We start from the raw sequence: 16,618 nt of genomic DNA on the forward strand, positions 1-16,618 counted from the left end.
GACGGCCTCCGTCAGGGTATTAGAGAGATCAAGAGCCGCTATGTGGACATCCCCGGTAGAATGGGGTTTAAGTGTGGCCAGAAAAGGAGTGAGGGAGTCGTTGGTAATCTCCCCAAAGTTCCTTCTCAATACCCACTTGGTGTGATCAGACCGAGGGCCGCTAGGAGGAGAAAAAAAAATCAAAGGGAACAGCAAAGTGCTCCGACCACGACAGGGGGAAAGGGGTACCAGTTAGGAGGCGTGAATCGTTGCTAAAAACCCCATCCAGGGTGTGCCCAGCTAAGTGGGTAGGCCCAGTCACTAGCACGGCAGACCATAGGAGAATAAGGAGTCCAACAGATGGGCTGTGTCAGGGGAATTGTAGTTTTCCAAATGGAAATTAAAGTCCCCTAAGATGGTTAAACTAGGCCCATCAGTATAGGGCTCTATGATCTTAAGGAGTTCTAAACTGAACGCGGACCTAAGACCAAGGGGTCTATAGATCAGTATTCCAGAGAAGGAAATCGTGGGGGAGGGGTTGAGAGTGAAATGCATTGCCTGAAGGCGTTCGAGCGGGGAGGACAGATGGACAGTCCGACATTTTATGGAGCTGTGGTACAATATACCCAAGCCTCCTCCCACTCGACCCACTCTATCCATCCTGGCCAGCGAGTACCCATCAGGGATAGCATTTAACAGATCCGGTTCGGACGAGTCCCTAGCCCATGTTTCGGTAAAACTAAAAGTGCAAACTCTTCATAAAAAAAATGAAACGCTCTGGTAAGTTTTCTAATTTTAGAATGCCTACAGTTAGTGACTGTCTGAATGGCATGCCTAAGATTATTCCCTAAATATGGTTACTCCCACCTTCATCTGTTTTCTGGAAGCATATTTCATAAGAAGGACAATTCCTTTAATCCAGAAGAACATGTATTTAGATTTTCTTGCGTTTACTTGAAAACAACTATCAAATAAAAAAGGTACATCCTAAGTTACCCACCTCCCAAAACTATCTCTAAGAGGAAAAATGTTCACTACCCTAAATATTGTTACTCCCACTTTCATCTGTTTAATGTATACCATTTTGTAAAGAAGAACCACCATTTAAAAAAAAAAACAATCAGAACTTGCATGTTGTTTCTGTTACTTGAAAAAAGTGTGGTGAAAATTAACATTTATATTTATCTCTAGATTCCTCCAGAAATGTATACATACCCCGGGGAATTCGTCCTGTTCCCTGACATGTGAAGCAGGTGGCGTGACTTTCAATTATCTCGTAAGAGGACGGTGAAGCTCCTCCCTCCTCATTAACGCTCAAATAGGGGGAGATTTTCTCCTCATCAGAACTTTGGCTCGATAAAATAGGTGTGACCTCTCCATTTTTTAGGGTGTCGATTTGATTTCCCATACTTTACTGTTACTCGCTAAACCTAAAAGAAAATATTGATCAATTAAATTTCCAAACTGCATAATGTAAACTGAACAGTCTTCAAGCCCTTAATTGAAATCAAAACTCTTGAAAGAATTCAAGCAAACCCCATGTTGCTCGTCAAAGTCTACATACTCCACTCAGCAAGGGTGAGAAAGTGGTTTTACGTCCTCCGCCAATTAGAACCACGAACCAGATGGAATGGATGTTTTGATAACTAAATGCTTGACCAGTTTAGTATACACAAGTTTGAGGTGAAATGCCCTCTAACCATGTACCAAATGTTTAAATATCTGGCCTACAAGAACAGTTAAGTTTCACTGAAATTTAGGTGATGAAGAGAACGTATTACATCCAGTCAGGAAACCCTAGACCAGCGTTTCACAAACTGTGGGTTGCGAGCTGATTCTTGGTGGGTCACAAAAGCCAAACCAATAAAGACGCCTGGTCTTTATTGGTTTGGCTTTTAAAGAGACTGGTCCAATGACAGGCTATGTCTTTTGCTGCTTATTTTTGTAACGTTTACAAACTTCTGTCAATGTGCAGTCAGAGAAAGAAAAGTAAAACGACTTATGTGATCATCACGCTGGGGCACATGAAGTGAAAAAGTAGCCAATTTTTATAACACACAACAAAAGGTAAATACCTTGAAGTGAACTGTAAACATTTAGCAGTTAGAAAAGAAAAAAAAGAAGTAAATATCTGGGTAATTCTGAAGTGTGATGGAAATAAAGATTTTAAAATGATCAGAACATATCAAGACATTATGTGCAATATAGTTTGAACATTCAAATTGTATGACCCTATGGGCCCCACACAGGGTCACTTTATAGGCGATCGTTTTATTTTAAGCCTTAATGAAGTATGCATGTGCAAGGGGATAGAACATGTGGGGTGCAGTGAGTGTGTGAAATAAGGCAAAGTGAAGCTAAAACTATCTAACGATGCCAAATGTTTATGCAGTGGTTCCCTAGGCAGGGTTAAAATAGACGAATGGAGACTATTGTAAGGGCTCAATGTACCCAAATAGCCTAAATGAGTGGGTGTGGTCAGTTTGAACAACTTGCCAACACCAATTCTCTAACTGACATAGCACATTATTTACGGTCTCCAGACTACCCCTTGACACTTCTACATGGTGGCCGCTGTAACATTGACGTAAGCAGATGCACCAACAGTCCATCACAATTGACTTCAATATGCCCTCACAATGCTCCTGCGTGCTATTAATCAATCAATCAATCATGCCATTTGTATAGCGCACTACTCACCCGGGAGGGTCTCAAGGCGCTTGGGGGGAGGGGTATGCTACTGCTCGAACAGCCAGGTCTTGAGTTGTTTCCTGAAGGCGAGATGGTCCTGGGTCAGCCGAAGGTGGATGGGGAGGGAGTTCCAAGTCTTGGCAGCCAGGTATGAGAAGGATCTTCCTCCGGCGGTGGCTCTTCGGATGCGTGGTACGGCTGCAAGGGCGAGGCTGGTGGACCGTAGCTGGCGGGTGGGCGTGTAGAAGGTCAGGCGGTCGTTGAGGTACTTGGGGCCCAGGTCGTGGAGAGACTTGTGTGCGTGGGTGAGGAGCCGGAACGTGATCCTCTTGTCGATGGGGAGCCAGTGCAGGTTCCTCAGGTGGCTGGAGATATGGCTGCGTCGGGGGACATCCAGGATGAGTCGGGCAGAGGCGTTCTGGATGCGCTGGAGTCTTTTCTGTAGCTTGGCTGTGGTTCCGGCGTAGAGGGCGTTTCCGTAGTCCAGTCGGCTGGTGACGAGTGCCTGGGTGACAGTCTTCCTGGTCTCGGTCGGGATCCAGCGGAAGATCTTGCGAAGCATACGCAGGGTGTTGAAGCACGATGAGGAGACGGCGTTGACTTGTCTGGTCATCGAGAGGGAGGGGTCCAGGATGAAGCCCAGGTTGCGTGCGTGGTCGGTTGGCTTGGGTGCGGTGCCCAGGGCTGGGGGCCACCAGGAATCGTCCCAGGCGGAGGGCGAGGATCCCAGGATGAGGACTTCCGTCTTGTCCGAGTTCAGTTTCAGGCAGCTGTCCTTCATCCACTCGGCGACGTCTTTCATCCCTTCGTGTAGGCAGGTTCTGGCGGTGTCGGGGTCTCTGGTGAGGGAGAGGATCAGCTGGGTGTCGTCGGCGTAAGAGATGATGTTGAGGTTGTGCTGGCGTGCGATGGCTGCGAGAGGTTTCATGTAGATGTTGAAGAGGGTGGGTCTGAGTGAAGAACCTTGCGGGACGCCGCAGATGACTTCGGTGGCCTCGGAGCGAAACGGGGGGAGGCGGACTCTTTGTGTTCTTCCGGCGAGGAACGAGATGATCCACTCCAGTGCCTTCTCCTGGATACCGATGTTGCTGAGGCGCTGGACTAGGGTGCGGTGGCAGACCGTGTCGAACGCAGCGGAGAGGTCCAGGAGGATGAGGGCCACTGTTTCCCCCTTGTCGAGCAGGGTCCGGATGTCGTCGGTGGCTGCGATGAGGGCGGTCTCGGTGCTGTGGTTGGCTCTGAAGCCGGACTGCGAGGGGTCGAGGGATCCGTTCGTCTCAAGGAAGGCAGTCAGCTGTCTGTTGACGATCTTCTCGATGACTTTAGCAGGAAAAGGGAGGAGCGAGATGGGGCGGAAGTTTTTGAGATCTGTGGGGTCCGCTGTAGGTTTCTTCAGGAGGGCGCTGATCTCGGCGTGCTTCCAGCTCTCCAGGAAGGTGGCGGTGTTGAAGGAGGCGTTGATGATGTTCCGGAGTTGGGGTGCGATGGTGGACTCGGCCTTGTTGAAGACGTGGTGTGGGCACGGGTCGGTCGGTGATCCGGAGTGGATGGTGTTCATCGTGCGGGCTGTGTTTTCTGTGGTCACCGTGGTCCAGGTGCGAAGGGTGGCGGTGGGGGGCGTTGGTTCGACGGTTGGGTGCGTGGGTGGGGCGCCGAAGCTGTTGTGGATGTCGGCGATCTTGCGGTGGAAGAACGAGGCGTGGGAGTCGCAGAGGTCTTGTGACGGAGTGATGTCGTTGGTGCCGGCGCTGGGGTTGGAGAACTCCTTGACGATAGTGAAGAGCTCTTTGCTGTCGTGGGCGTTGTTGTCCAGTCGTTCCTTCAGGGATATCTTCTTGGTGGTGCGGATGAGCTGGTGGTGCTTGCGGGTAGCGTGTTTGAGGGCGGTCATGTTGTCGGTGGTCCGGTCGAGGAGCCAGGCTTTCTCGAGGGTGCGGCAGGTCTTCTTGGAGTCCTTGAGGTCGTCGGTGAACCAGGATGCCTTCTTGCTTCTGGGTCTGCTGGGAGGGTTCTTTAGTGGCGCGAGGTCGTCGGCGCAGGCGGTCAGCCACTGTGTGAAGTTGCGGGCTGCTTCGTTGGGGTCCGTTGTGTTGGCGGGTGGGCTCTGGCTGAGGGAGGTGGTGAGCTGGTCTGAGGTGATCTTGCTCCAATTCCTGTGAGGTACCTGTTGCGGGTGGTGGTGGGTCGTGGATCTTTTGAAGCTAAGTGGACGCAGCTGTGGTCGGTCCAGTGGAGTCCGGTGGTGTGGCTGAAGGTGATGTACTTGCTGGAAGAGAAGACGGGATCAAGCGTGTGGCCGGCGTCGTGGGTGGGGGTGTTGACCAGTTGCTTGAGTCCGAGGTTGGTGAGGTTTTCCAGCAGGGCGGTGGTGTTGCGGTCCTTGTTGTTCTCCAGGTGGAAGTTGAGGTCCCCGAGGAGGATGTAGTCAGTGGAGGGGAGGGCGTGCGGGCTGATGAAGTCTGTGATGTCTTCGCTGAATTGTGTGCGTGGTCCCGGGGGTCTGTAGACGAGGGTGCCTCTGAGGGTCGTCTTAGGGTCGGTGTGAATCTGGAAGTGGAGATGTTCGGCTGTGGCGAAGGAGTTGTTGGCGTCGGTCGTGATGCGGATGGTGTTCCTGTGGACGATGGCGATGCCACCTCCGGTCTGGTTGATGCGGTCCCTCCTGATGATCTTGTACCCGTCCGGGATGGCGATGGCGATGTCGGGTGCAGAGGAGGCATTCATCCAGGTTTCCGTGAGGAAGGCGACGTCCGGTGATGTAGCGTCGAGGAGGTTCCAGAGTTCCACGGCGTGTCTGTGGACGGAGCGGGTGTTGATCAGGATGCACTTGAGGTGGTTGCTGCTGGTGTTTGTCTTGGCGGGTGCGGGGCAGGTTCGGAGGCAGGTGAACTTGCAGGTGCAGCAGGTGAAGGGTCCGTGGGTGCGTATCGGGGTGGCTCGGCAGCAGGCGTGGGTCCGGCCGGCATTGAGTGCGTTGAGAGTGGCGGCATCGTAGGTCAGTCGGGTCGTCTTGCCTCGGCGGGGAGGGCCAGGGGTCCTGGCGCTGGGCGCGGGCCGGGCGCAGACGGGCTTACCTTTGGCGCACCTTCGGCGCTCAATCGGCGCTCCCGCTGCGCGCGTCCGCTGCGCAGTCGCTCTGGGGGCGTCATAAGTAAGGAGCCGGGAGGGAGGAGCAGCTGGGTGGCGGGAGCGGGGCGACGAATGGAATCACAGGGGGGCGGGGCCGCAGGGAGGCAGCGGCGGGAAATTCCAAGAAGCAGCGGGAAATTCCCAGGAGCAGCGGGAAATTCCCAGGAGCAGCGGGCAGCGAGCGAAGGAATCTGCAGGCAGGAGGCGGCAAAGGCAGGCAGGAGCGGCAGCAGTGAGTGGGGCGACCAAGCCCTGTGATGTATACTTTATATTTACATTTGGTCTTTAGACCACGTCTCTATTAATTTTTTCCAGGCATTGAGTCAGAATAAGTGCCACTACAGAGGCTCCCAGTGAAACATTTTCTAGGGCTATAGACGCCCTCATGTACACTCCAAGATGGTTGCCGCTATTACCTTGATGCAAGCAAATGCATGTACACTAGCCGTTAATCACATTTGGCCCCAAAATACCTCGACTGTGCTCGTGACTCTGCCCACTGGTCACCGTACATCCATGCCTGACCCTGCCCACTAATCTTGCGGCCGCAACTATAACACCTGGCTCCAATTTCTTTAATCACAGGTACTTTATATACCGCTTGCTATCCTCTGCTCACTCCCGATCCAGGCGAGCAGAGCGCAGGTCTCTGGCGCTCTTCGTGCAGGACCACTTGAGTACCATTGTGACTTTGAACCTTAGTTTACCATCACCTTCCAGTGCCTACCGAAGGTCGCTCCCAGGTCTCCTAGATTTACTATGCCTTAATTGGTATTACTGTCATTTTTTAACAGTTTAGTAGCTGTGTGCTACCCTTTGCTTTTGACCTAAGGGGAACTACAGACTGGTCCAAAGGGTAAGATCTTTTGCTCTCACCTGATGACAGCTCACTACATTCTATATGTATAAATATAAGCTGGACTTCTATTCGTACAATGTGTGTCCACTTCCCTGACCTGTCTTTTGTGTGCGTTTGTGTGTACACCTCTTTACTTTGTGACAACTTGTCAGTGCCAATAATAGCATGAGCATGTCTACCATTAGGAGACATGATAAAATATTGTGCTAAACTTTAGAAGCACCTCACCATGTAATATGACAATTGGTTTACCTAATGTCTTCTTATATTTCTTTTTTATTTAGGTTGGAACATCATTTTATTAAGGTATTTTTTATAGGGGGGTACCCAACACTATATATCACTTCCTAGGTGTGGTGGAGGGATATTTTATAGGTCCTTTGAAAGCGCCGAGGATCTGGCTGGACCATAAGGCGCTCAACGTGTGACCTGACCACATCCACTCATTTAGTCTATTTGAGTATATTGAGCCCTTACAACTGCCTCACTTCGCCGATTTGAACCCTTCCGAGGGAACCACAACATAAAACTTAATTTCAACAAAAGTCCTGTGCACACGTTAAGGTAGATATAAGTGAGTGTCTGTTTCAAGAAATACAATGTAACAGCAGAAATGGAGACAGGGTAGACACCAGTAGACGGTTTCTTTTAAGGTGAAAATATATTTGAACAGACACTCACTTAGATCTACCTTAACGTGTGCACAGGACTTTTGTCGCATTTACTGAGTGGACCCTTGCCACTCCCATCACGGGTTATAGGGGTTTCCTCTGACCTAGTAGCACCGTACCCTCCTTTTTGTTGTAAATTGCTTGAACACACCGCTACCAGGTTAGGGCGCCATTCTTCCTGCATACTCAAAACCATACACAGAACCCTCATTAAACTTAATTTGGTACCCTTAAACAGTTTTAGCTTCACTTCACCCTATTTCACAGACTTACTTCACACCACACATTCCACGCCCTTACACATGCATGCTTCATTACGGCTTAAAATAAAAAGATCTCCGATAGCATGACCCTTTGTGGGGCCCGTACGGCACTGCAGTGCCGGCCCTATGAGGAGCATGCTCTATGATGAAGCATGACATCCTTTTTGATGTGTGAGGGCACCAAGAAATTATCCTAAAGATCTACCTCCTTCTTTCTGTATAGGAAGAGTACCTCCATGCATTAGTGTCTTAGAGTTTTCGCAGCATGGGTCCTGGAGTTTTATTAGCTACCAGTCCCCTCTTCTATTTTATATAACATTAAAACTTTATGCCTGTGCCAATCCAGTAACCATTTCAATGGAAAATTTGCTAAATGTGAATGACAATGCGCTGCCACATGATGCTTTGGTTACATTAAAATATCGCCTACCTAATGTCTATTAAAGCTAGGTAGGTTTGCTAAAGTGTGTCAAAATCAGAAGTCAGTTGTGATCGTAAAAAGATTAGGAAGCAATGCCCTAGACCTAGACCAGGTTCAAACAACTGCCACTTTAACACAGAAACATTAAAAAGTACAGATCACTCATACACTGCCAAAAGTGGACACAAACAAATCCAATCTATGCAACAACATAGCACGTGGCTCACAAACATGCTTACTTCCTGGTCCCTCTGAAGTGCACTACTGACCGTAACCTCTTGGCTGCTGCCGTCGGCCAACGGTCGTCACGTGCACTACCTTGGTAGTGCTGCGAACGTCCGTTGGCTGACGGTGCCCCACCCGTTTTTCGAACGTTCAGCACTGGAGCTGAACGTTCGACGCAGACAAGGTTTTAATGCAGTCACAGACTTGAGAATAATTATCTAGCAAAACGTTAGCTGGTGCTGCATATCCTCAAACCATACTGGTGTACTCTTGGACTGTCGCTGTGTAACTGAATTTCAGCAAACCTATCAAAACAGAGGAAAGATATGTTTTCACCTGGATGCCGTGAACTCTCAGCCATGTCACTGCAATCCACAATGGTTTAAATGAAACTTACCAGCAAGAACGAGCGTCTACCTTTATGCTCGAACCTTAACTGCAAAGAATACAAATATAAACAGGTATATTAATATTGTTGTTACTGTGACTTAAACCCTTAACTACTGGACCTTTTCTCCCATGCACCCCCTCTCTCGCCCCCTTCTCGCCCCCACCTCTTCCCAGGTTTGAGTCGTTAATGGCTATGTGGAGTACTTTGCAGTCAGGGCTTTGTAACTTTTTTCCACCTTAACTATCCACACCAAATTTGAGTCCTTTTTTCCCCCAACTTACAGCGGAATCTAAAGGTTTACGGATTCCCTAGAGGTCACAGAAAAACTACGCAAAATATAGCAAAGTTTTCTGGTTTTTGAGAAAAATAGGAAAAAGTGCTCCATACAAAAGTGCCTGGTATTTTTTCAAAGTGGTAGACAATTTTTCCTATTTTTAGTTGCCAGTATGAAACCCATGGACGATTCAGGAAAGCTATAGCTTTCTAAAAAGTAGACAAAATCCAGTAACGGCTCATATGTGTAAATCTCTCAAGGTTTCCGCAAAGAAACTAACGGCCTCATTTAGATCTTAGTGGTACACTCACTTGTTTGGGTAAGCCAAGTGCCCGCTGCTGGTTACTGGTCCACTCACTTGTCCGGGGGTAAGCCTAGTGCCCGCTGCAGAAAACTGACCAAAACGCAACATGGATACACCACTAAATAGGTTGTTGCCTCACCTGTCTTCTCAAGACCCCACCCCTTTCTTTTTTTTTTTTTTTTCATTCCTATGTAACCAGGGATTGTGGGGTGTTACGATGCATGGGAGAGAGGGCACAAACAGAATGGGCCTAGTGGTGGCAACTCACACAGCCACCATACAATACCCAACATAAACCAAAAACACTATCAGCAGCACATGCGCCGTCCACCGCAGTTAAGTTGAACCTCGAACCTCTTGGTATTAAATGGTCTACAACTCGAGGGGGAGCTGCAAACCAGTCAGCTTACCTCACACAGTGTAGTGAAACCGCAATAGTATGCTCAAAGGTTCTTGTTTTTTTCACGTTTTAATCTGTTACATAATTGTTTAGTGGATTGGCTTCACAAATGTATGGTCTATTTGAATGTACACATAAGCCTTGGACAACTCTGATGTAATGGGACAGTATGTTCATAATTATTGCTTGGCATGTATCAGACCCATTTATCACTTGTAAAGTAAAGCAAAATGTTAAATGTGTAACATGCAAGCAAACGCAGCTAAAACTAAAAATCAATAAACAGTTTTAATAATGGATACACCACTAAAAACTGAATCTATTTTATTTGTAGTGTGGGTAGCTGCGGATTTTGGGCCATAGCTCAGGAAGCACCAAGGAAAACCTAGCAAACTTTGCAGATTTGCCAAAACTAGACAACTAGGGGAGTCCAGAGGTGTATTCTTTGTGTGGCTATCGCTAGGTAATTTTATCCAGAAGCCCTTACAAATGCAAAACTTTAATAAAAAATACACATTTTCCTTACATTTTTGTGATGGAAGGTTCTGGAATCTGTGGGGTACCACAAATCACATACCACCCTGAGTTCCCCCATGTCCCCCGATAAGTACGGTACCCGACTTGTATGGGTGAGCCAAGAGACCTCGAGACAAAAAGCCCTAAAGTGCTAAGTTGATAGATAAGCAATAGGGACAGCTGCAGAATTTGAGGCAGTGCTGTGGCGTCACCCATGCAAACCTATGAACTATAGACATTTTTTAACACCACATTACCAGGGAATTCCATGTTGGTGTGCCTTACCCACAATTCCTTGCACACCTCGGACTTATATTATTGCAGCTTAAAATATTGCAGCTTGATAAAACATTTTTTCTAAATTGTTTAACTTTAGATAACATTTTTTGGAGGTGTCATTTAGTAAAACTTGTTTGATGCATGCCATTTCAAAACAATTGAGGGGGAATCAGTGTAAAACAATAACGGGCAACATGTAAATAAGTTAGTAGCCCAATTTCTAAAAACAAAAAAGTGAACCCATTTCAGACTGGTAACCGAGGTTGCAAAAAGGAATATAGCAGGGGCATCATGGTTTGGAGGGTGGGAGGGATTGGGGAAATTCGACTGCTCCAAAGACTGGAGACTGGAAGAAAGATGTTGACTGGTGCCAGCAGGCCGAAAAGGTTATTTACAAAAGCAGGGGCTGTCCCTAGAAGTGGGAAAAGATATGGATTGCACGGACCAAATACAGAACAAATCATGAGGAGCATGAATGGGTGGAATGGGGGTGGGGGTGGGTGGTATGGAAATCAGTGTAACGTGGACAATCTCCTCCTTTTATTGTATAATTGGGTCTCGCCTGGCGTTTGCAGCGCACAGCGGTGCTCTTGCCTATCGAGGGTCTTTGGTAATCGATTCAGCCAAAGCGGAATATGCACCCATACCGATGGACAGAAATGTGCAAGTGCATGTGGACAGGCCGATGCCATTTTGTTTAAATTCCGGCCCAGAGTTTACTTGAATGCAGCTTAATTTATGATGTGTTGCCCTCTAGTGGACTCATGACAATCTTCAGGGCGGCAGCAGCAGCACCTGACTTAACATTTTCAATGCTGGTCTTCGCCCTGTGTCTTCCTTCTCGTCTATGTCTCCCTGTTCTCGTTATCTGCCTCTTTCTCGTATCATTTGCATCCCAATCTTCCTATCTACTCTCCCTTTCAACAGCTGTCAATGTCTCCCTTATTTACTTGCCCTTCCGTGTCCGGGTCTCCTCCCTTCACCCTTTGTCTACTCTACTTGTCCGGCGCCGTCGCATCCTTCTTAACCTTCCCCTTCTCGCTTGGAGTCTCTCTTCCGTGGTCTCCTGTCTCCTGTCTCCCCCCCCCAACCCACCCCACCCCCCCTCTCGGGATCTCAAAGTTTACAAGTCTCTGTCTCACTCGCTCAATAACAACTTCATGCTTGTTGTAAAAGTTAACGTAGAGGACGCCAGGCAAACATTTAAATTCTGAGGCAGAGCTGGTACGAGGAAGATGGGTTGCTATTCGGAGAGCTTCTATTTGGTTCCAACACCAGGGGATCATTCTCAGAGAGAGGCACGTTACGAGATTTGCTCCGGCCAACTATGTAGAGGGAAAGAAGTAGAAGATTGAGAGCAGCCCTCCATTTTCAGCAGATTATCTTCACAGACAAGCAAATATCAAAGTCCCACTAACACTGCTTTCAGTAAGGAGCTAAGGGAAATAGTCACAGATTCAGTAAGTTCTGAATTATTAAGATTTGGAAGAGAGGAGCGCTCAAGGATATATCCAAATACAAAGTGCAGCTTCAGCCTACAATTCAGTCTCCAGAGGTTGCATGTCTGAAGAACAGTGTATGACCATGCAGGACCTAGATATGGTCATACTGGAGACTTATAATGGGAACAATTAAGGTGTGAAGAAGGAGGACTGCTGCTAGTTGGTGTAGCGTGGTCTGTAGCAATTGGTTTCGATGTAGGAGGACAGCATGTCTCCCATTTGTTCAAAATAGATTAGAATTGAATTTCAAAGGTTTAAAGGTTAGCTTTCAAAGCCTGAATCATGACTTTGCTGAACTTCAAAATGGAAGTGGCTAACATCAAAGGAGCAATTGTTATTTTTCTTTCATAAGGTATTTTTAATTATGGGAGATCTTTTGGTTATTAGAGACTGTTTATTTCCAAGTAAGTAACTGAGTTTTTTTTTTGTGTTCAAATCATTTTTATTCAATAAAACAGAAAGCAAATGTACAGGCTTTGATACGATACAGTCATGAGGTTACATTTACGGTGATCAATAAGTGAAAAGAAGATAGGAAACGGAGAAAGGAAAAAAAGAAACTAAGAGATGAAAATAAGGGAGATCAGAGCCACAGCGTCATCATCGATTAGCATTTGACAGACATACATTTGACATTGATGTGTGAGATATGGATCTACAAGTAAAGTGTCAAATGTTTGGTCATGGGCCACATTGCCAAACTGCAACAAAGCAATAATATAAGAACAACGTGTTTATGATGACATTGTGGGCTTAGATTGATGATCAATTCTGTAAACTATAAAAGGTCACTTGCCGACTATATGTTTATGCGTCTATAAAGCTTACGAGCCTAGTTGTGCAACCATAATGAATTCAACATGCAAGCGTGTGCCAGGGCTGCCTATTACAATATGATGTGCATACCTAGTTGAGGGGACCTCATGGTGGTTTGAAGGATAGAGAGGTCGCGTCCAGCGAAGACCAGAGTCTCTTGCTTGTAGTGCGCCATGGGGATGAATTTAGGGCCGGATTATCCACCCCTCTAATACAAGCCAACCATTCCCTCCAGGCATTGAAAGAAACCTCAGAAGCCGCCTTCCAGTGGCAGAGGACGACCTTGCAGGCCAGAGTGAGGAACAAGTCCAGGAGATGTCGGTCGTGGTCTTTAACTACCAATGGGTCAATGGCCCCCAGAATAATGTAAATAAATTCCCTCTCAGGTTTGATGTGAAATATGCGCTCAATATAGTCGAATATATCAGACCAGAATTTCTTCAACATGGTGCAGTGAAACAGCATATGCGGAAGATCTCCATCAGCCAGGGAGCAATAACAACAAGTGGGGGAGTCTCTCAGTTTCAGTTTAAATAATTTCTGGGGAGTCCAGAACACCCTATTGAGTACCATGTATTTAGTCTGCGAGAGGATTGGCGATATTTTGTGTGTAAGGGCTGATGCGTGTATCTTATCCCAGTCAATAATTATACCAGTGTCATTGGGCTCTGATTCCCATTTAATTTCGTTACGCCTTAGTGTTTTACTCAGGTTCGGTGTGAGCAGCTTGTAGGCTTTAGATACAAAATGACCTGAAGATTGCAGGAGAGGGAGCATCTTTCCTAACCATGGTGTCGCGTGTATGAATGTGCGTGTAGATATAGCTGACTTTATTTTAAGGAAAACATAGAAGTCAATTGGTTCAAGGGAATGCTTAGACTGAATAGACGAGAAGGGCAGTGGTACATGGTTGTCGTAGAGATCAGAGACAACATTGAGACCTTTGTCTGACCAATGCTTCCAAAGAGGGGACGAGCCATTAACCTTAATGAGTGGATTACACCATAGAGATGAGGACGTCGACTTTCCTATCTGTAGGCCAGATTTATGTGTTCGGTCAAGGCTGAGAAGAGCCCGTTTAGTATTAAGCATGATGTATTTGGAATGTGTGAGGTGGGACAAGTCCATAGTTAAAATAGCTGACAGAGGGGCCTTACCAATTATAGCTTTCTCAATGTTTACCCATAGCGGCATGTAGCCGGGAGTTTCATGGAACCAAGAGATTCCTTGTTTACATAAAAAGGCCGTTTGGTAATTCCGAAAGTTTGGCAGTCCTAGTCCACCTTTTTGTTTGGGTAGCTGCAGTTTTTTCATAGAGATTCTCGGTTTTTTATCTTTCCATAGGAAAATACTAACTAATTTGGTTATTTTTTTCAGAAAGTCCTCCGTGAAGGTCATAGGGAACATGCTTGCCATATAGTTGATCAAGGGGGTGATCATCATCTTTAACGTTTCCGCCCTACCCCACCACGAGAGGAATTTCGGGGACCACCCTTCCAGGAGTTTGCTCACTTTTTTGAAGAGTATATCCTCGTTGATTTTCAGCGTCGTAATCAGGTCCTTCTCGAATTCCAGGCCAAGGTATTTGAAGCTCTTAGGCTGCCAAGTGAGCCAAGAGTCACCCAAGAGGTACTATTACCCAGATTATTTAGCAATTTTACCTCAGTTTTGTCCTTATTCAGGGAGTACCCGGATACACCGGAGAACTCTTCGATCGTGGAAAGTAATGCGGGTACAGCTTTGTCAGCCTGTTCATTGAGTACCAAAACATCATCGGCGTATGCCGTGAGTTTTATAACACAGTCATTGAATGGGGTTCCCTGTATGTCATGATTTTCTCGGATACGGTACAGAAAGGGTTCGATTGCTAGGAGGAATAGAGATGGGGACAGGGGGCAGCCTTGTCTGGTTCCTTGTTCTAGTTTGAAGTGTGACGAGAAGGCTCCACCAGCCCTCTCTAGCGGTGGGACAGGTATATAGTGACATTATCATTTTAGTTAAAAGTGGGCCCAAATCGAATTTTTGTAATACCGCTTCCAGGTATGACCAGTCTACCTTGTCAAACGCTTTCTCTGCGTCGAGTGTTATCGCCACAGTTGGCGAGGGGAGGAGCTTAGCCTTTTCTATGACATGGCTTAGAATTCTGGTATTGTCACTAGACAATCTATTTTTCAAAAACCCCGCTTGTGAGGGATGGATTAGGGAGGGTAGGACTCTTTGAATGCGTTTTGCGAGGATCGAGGCATATAGCTTACAATCTAGGTTTATCAGTGAAATGGGTCTGTAGTTCTTCGCCAGTTTGGGATCTTTCCCTTCTTTAGGTATCACGGCTATCACCGCCTCAGCCATCGTTCCCTTTACCTCGCCCGTATCACTGATCTCAGTGAGCGCGTTCCGAAGTGGTTCTGTAAGCGTGTGCGAGAAGGATTTATAGAATTTTGCCGTGAACCCATCAGGGCCAGGAGCCTTCCCACTCTTAAGGGACTTGATCGCATTTGTAACCTCAGCTTCAGATATTGGTTCGTTTATGGACTCCTGTTCCGAGGGGGTAAGTTTTGGAAGTGTACATTTGGCAAGAAAGTCCACCACCTTTCCCTTATTTACCTTTTTGTTCTTAGCATACAGCTTTTCGTAGAAGTCTTTGAATAGATTTGCAATTTTATTGGGGTCCGAGGTGGGGTTGCCTTGGTCATCCATTAGTGAGTCTGTCGCGTTCTTTTGAATTTTAAATTTAAGGTAGGATGCCAAACCTTTCCCCGCCTTATTAGAGTCACAAATTTTAAAGTGTTTCCTTTTGTCTAGCCAGACTCCCGCTCTTTCGCTCACTAATTTGTTATAGGTGTATTTTCGATTGGATAAATCAGATAGTGATTTCGGATTTCTGTTGTGCAGATATTCTCGTTGTAGGACAGATATATCTTTTTCCAGGGCTAGTAGGGCGGCATTATGATCCTTGTTCATTGCTGATGATATCTTTATGATCAGTCCTCTTATTGTAGCCTTCAGCGCTTCCCATCTAGTTAAGTCAGAGGTGTCACCTTTTTTATTAATTATTAAGTAGTCTTTTAGGGCGGCTTCTATAGTTTCTCTGTGTTTCTCGTCACTCAAAATGGCATCGTTAAGGCGCCACATTGATTGGCGAGTTGTTGGCTTGACATTTGACAGAGTGAGTGAAACGCAGGAGTGGACAGAAACAAGCCTCGGTGCGATATCTGTTTCATCTATTCTGGGAACTGCATTTCTAGTTATGAAAATGTAATCAATTCTTGAAAACGAGTCATGGGGCGGGGGAGTAGAAGGAGTAGTCCCTACCAACGGGGTGTTGGATACGCCAGGTGTCTATCAATTGGAATTTTTTGCAAAGCCTAGTGAATTCCTTATGCGCTTTGCCAGGTCTGAAGGTGCATCTAGAGTCCCTATCCAAGGCTGGATCAAAGGGTAGGTTGAAATCCCCTGCTAGTATATGGGCCGATGAGTCTGGGATAGTGTCTAGCTGTTTTGTGAGCCCTGACCAAAAGGAAGGTTCATGTGTATTAGGGGCATATATCGTTGTAACGTAGAACTCAGTGTCGTCCTTAACTAGTTTCACAGAGGCCCATCTCCCCTTGTTGTCTATAGCGGAGGAAAGCACCTCCACATTCGACTTCTTAGCTAGCAGAATTACTACTCCATTTCTCTTGGACACAGCACTAGAGCCTATGACTTCAGTAAAGAATTTATTGCGTAGGGTATGAAATTGTTTTTCCTCTAGTCTGGTTTCCTGCAATAGGGCAATGTCACCATGCTGTCTTCGGAGATAATCGAGTACCTTTTGCCGTTTAAACGGCTGGTTCAGGCCTTTTACATTCAGTGATAGCACTTTAAGGTTATTTATGGTCGTCGTCCCTATAGGAGTATC

The 16,618-nt window shown here is 46.7% G+C and overlaps 1 protein-coding gene across 1 annotated transcript in view; it reads right to left on the reverse strand.

The window, feature by feature from the left end:
* The window catches only part of TMEM106A (transmembrane protein 106A), a 332,818-nt gene that overhangs the window by 270,132 nt on the left and 46,068 nt on the right, over positions 1 to 16,618 (reverse strand). Inside the window, exon 2 of the mRNA XM_078645301.1 lies at positions 1,195 to 1,409. Coding sequence (XP_078501427.1) covers positions 1,195 to 1,387 — 193 coding nt within the window. The 5' untranslated portion in view covers positions 1,388 to 1,409. The remainder of the gene's footprint in view (positions 1 to 1,194; positions 1,410 to 16,618) is intronic.

This window comes from Lissotriton helveticus, chromosome 5_1 (genome assembly GCF_964261635.1).
Source record: "Lissotriton helveticus chromosome 5_1, aLisHel1.1, whole genome shotgun sequence".
Lineage (NCBI taxonomy): Eukaryota > Metazoa > Chordata > Amphibia > Caudata > Salamandridae > Lissotriton > Lissotriton helveticus.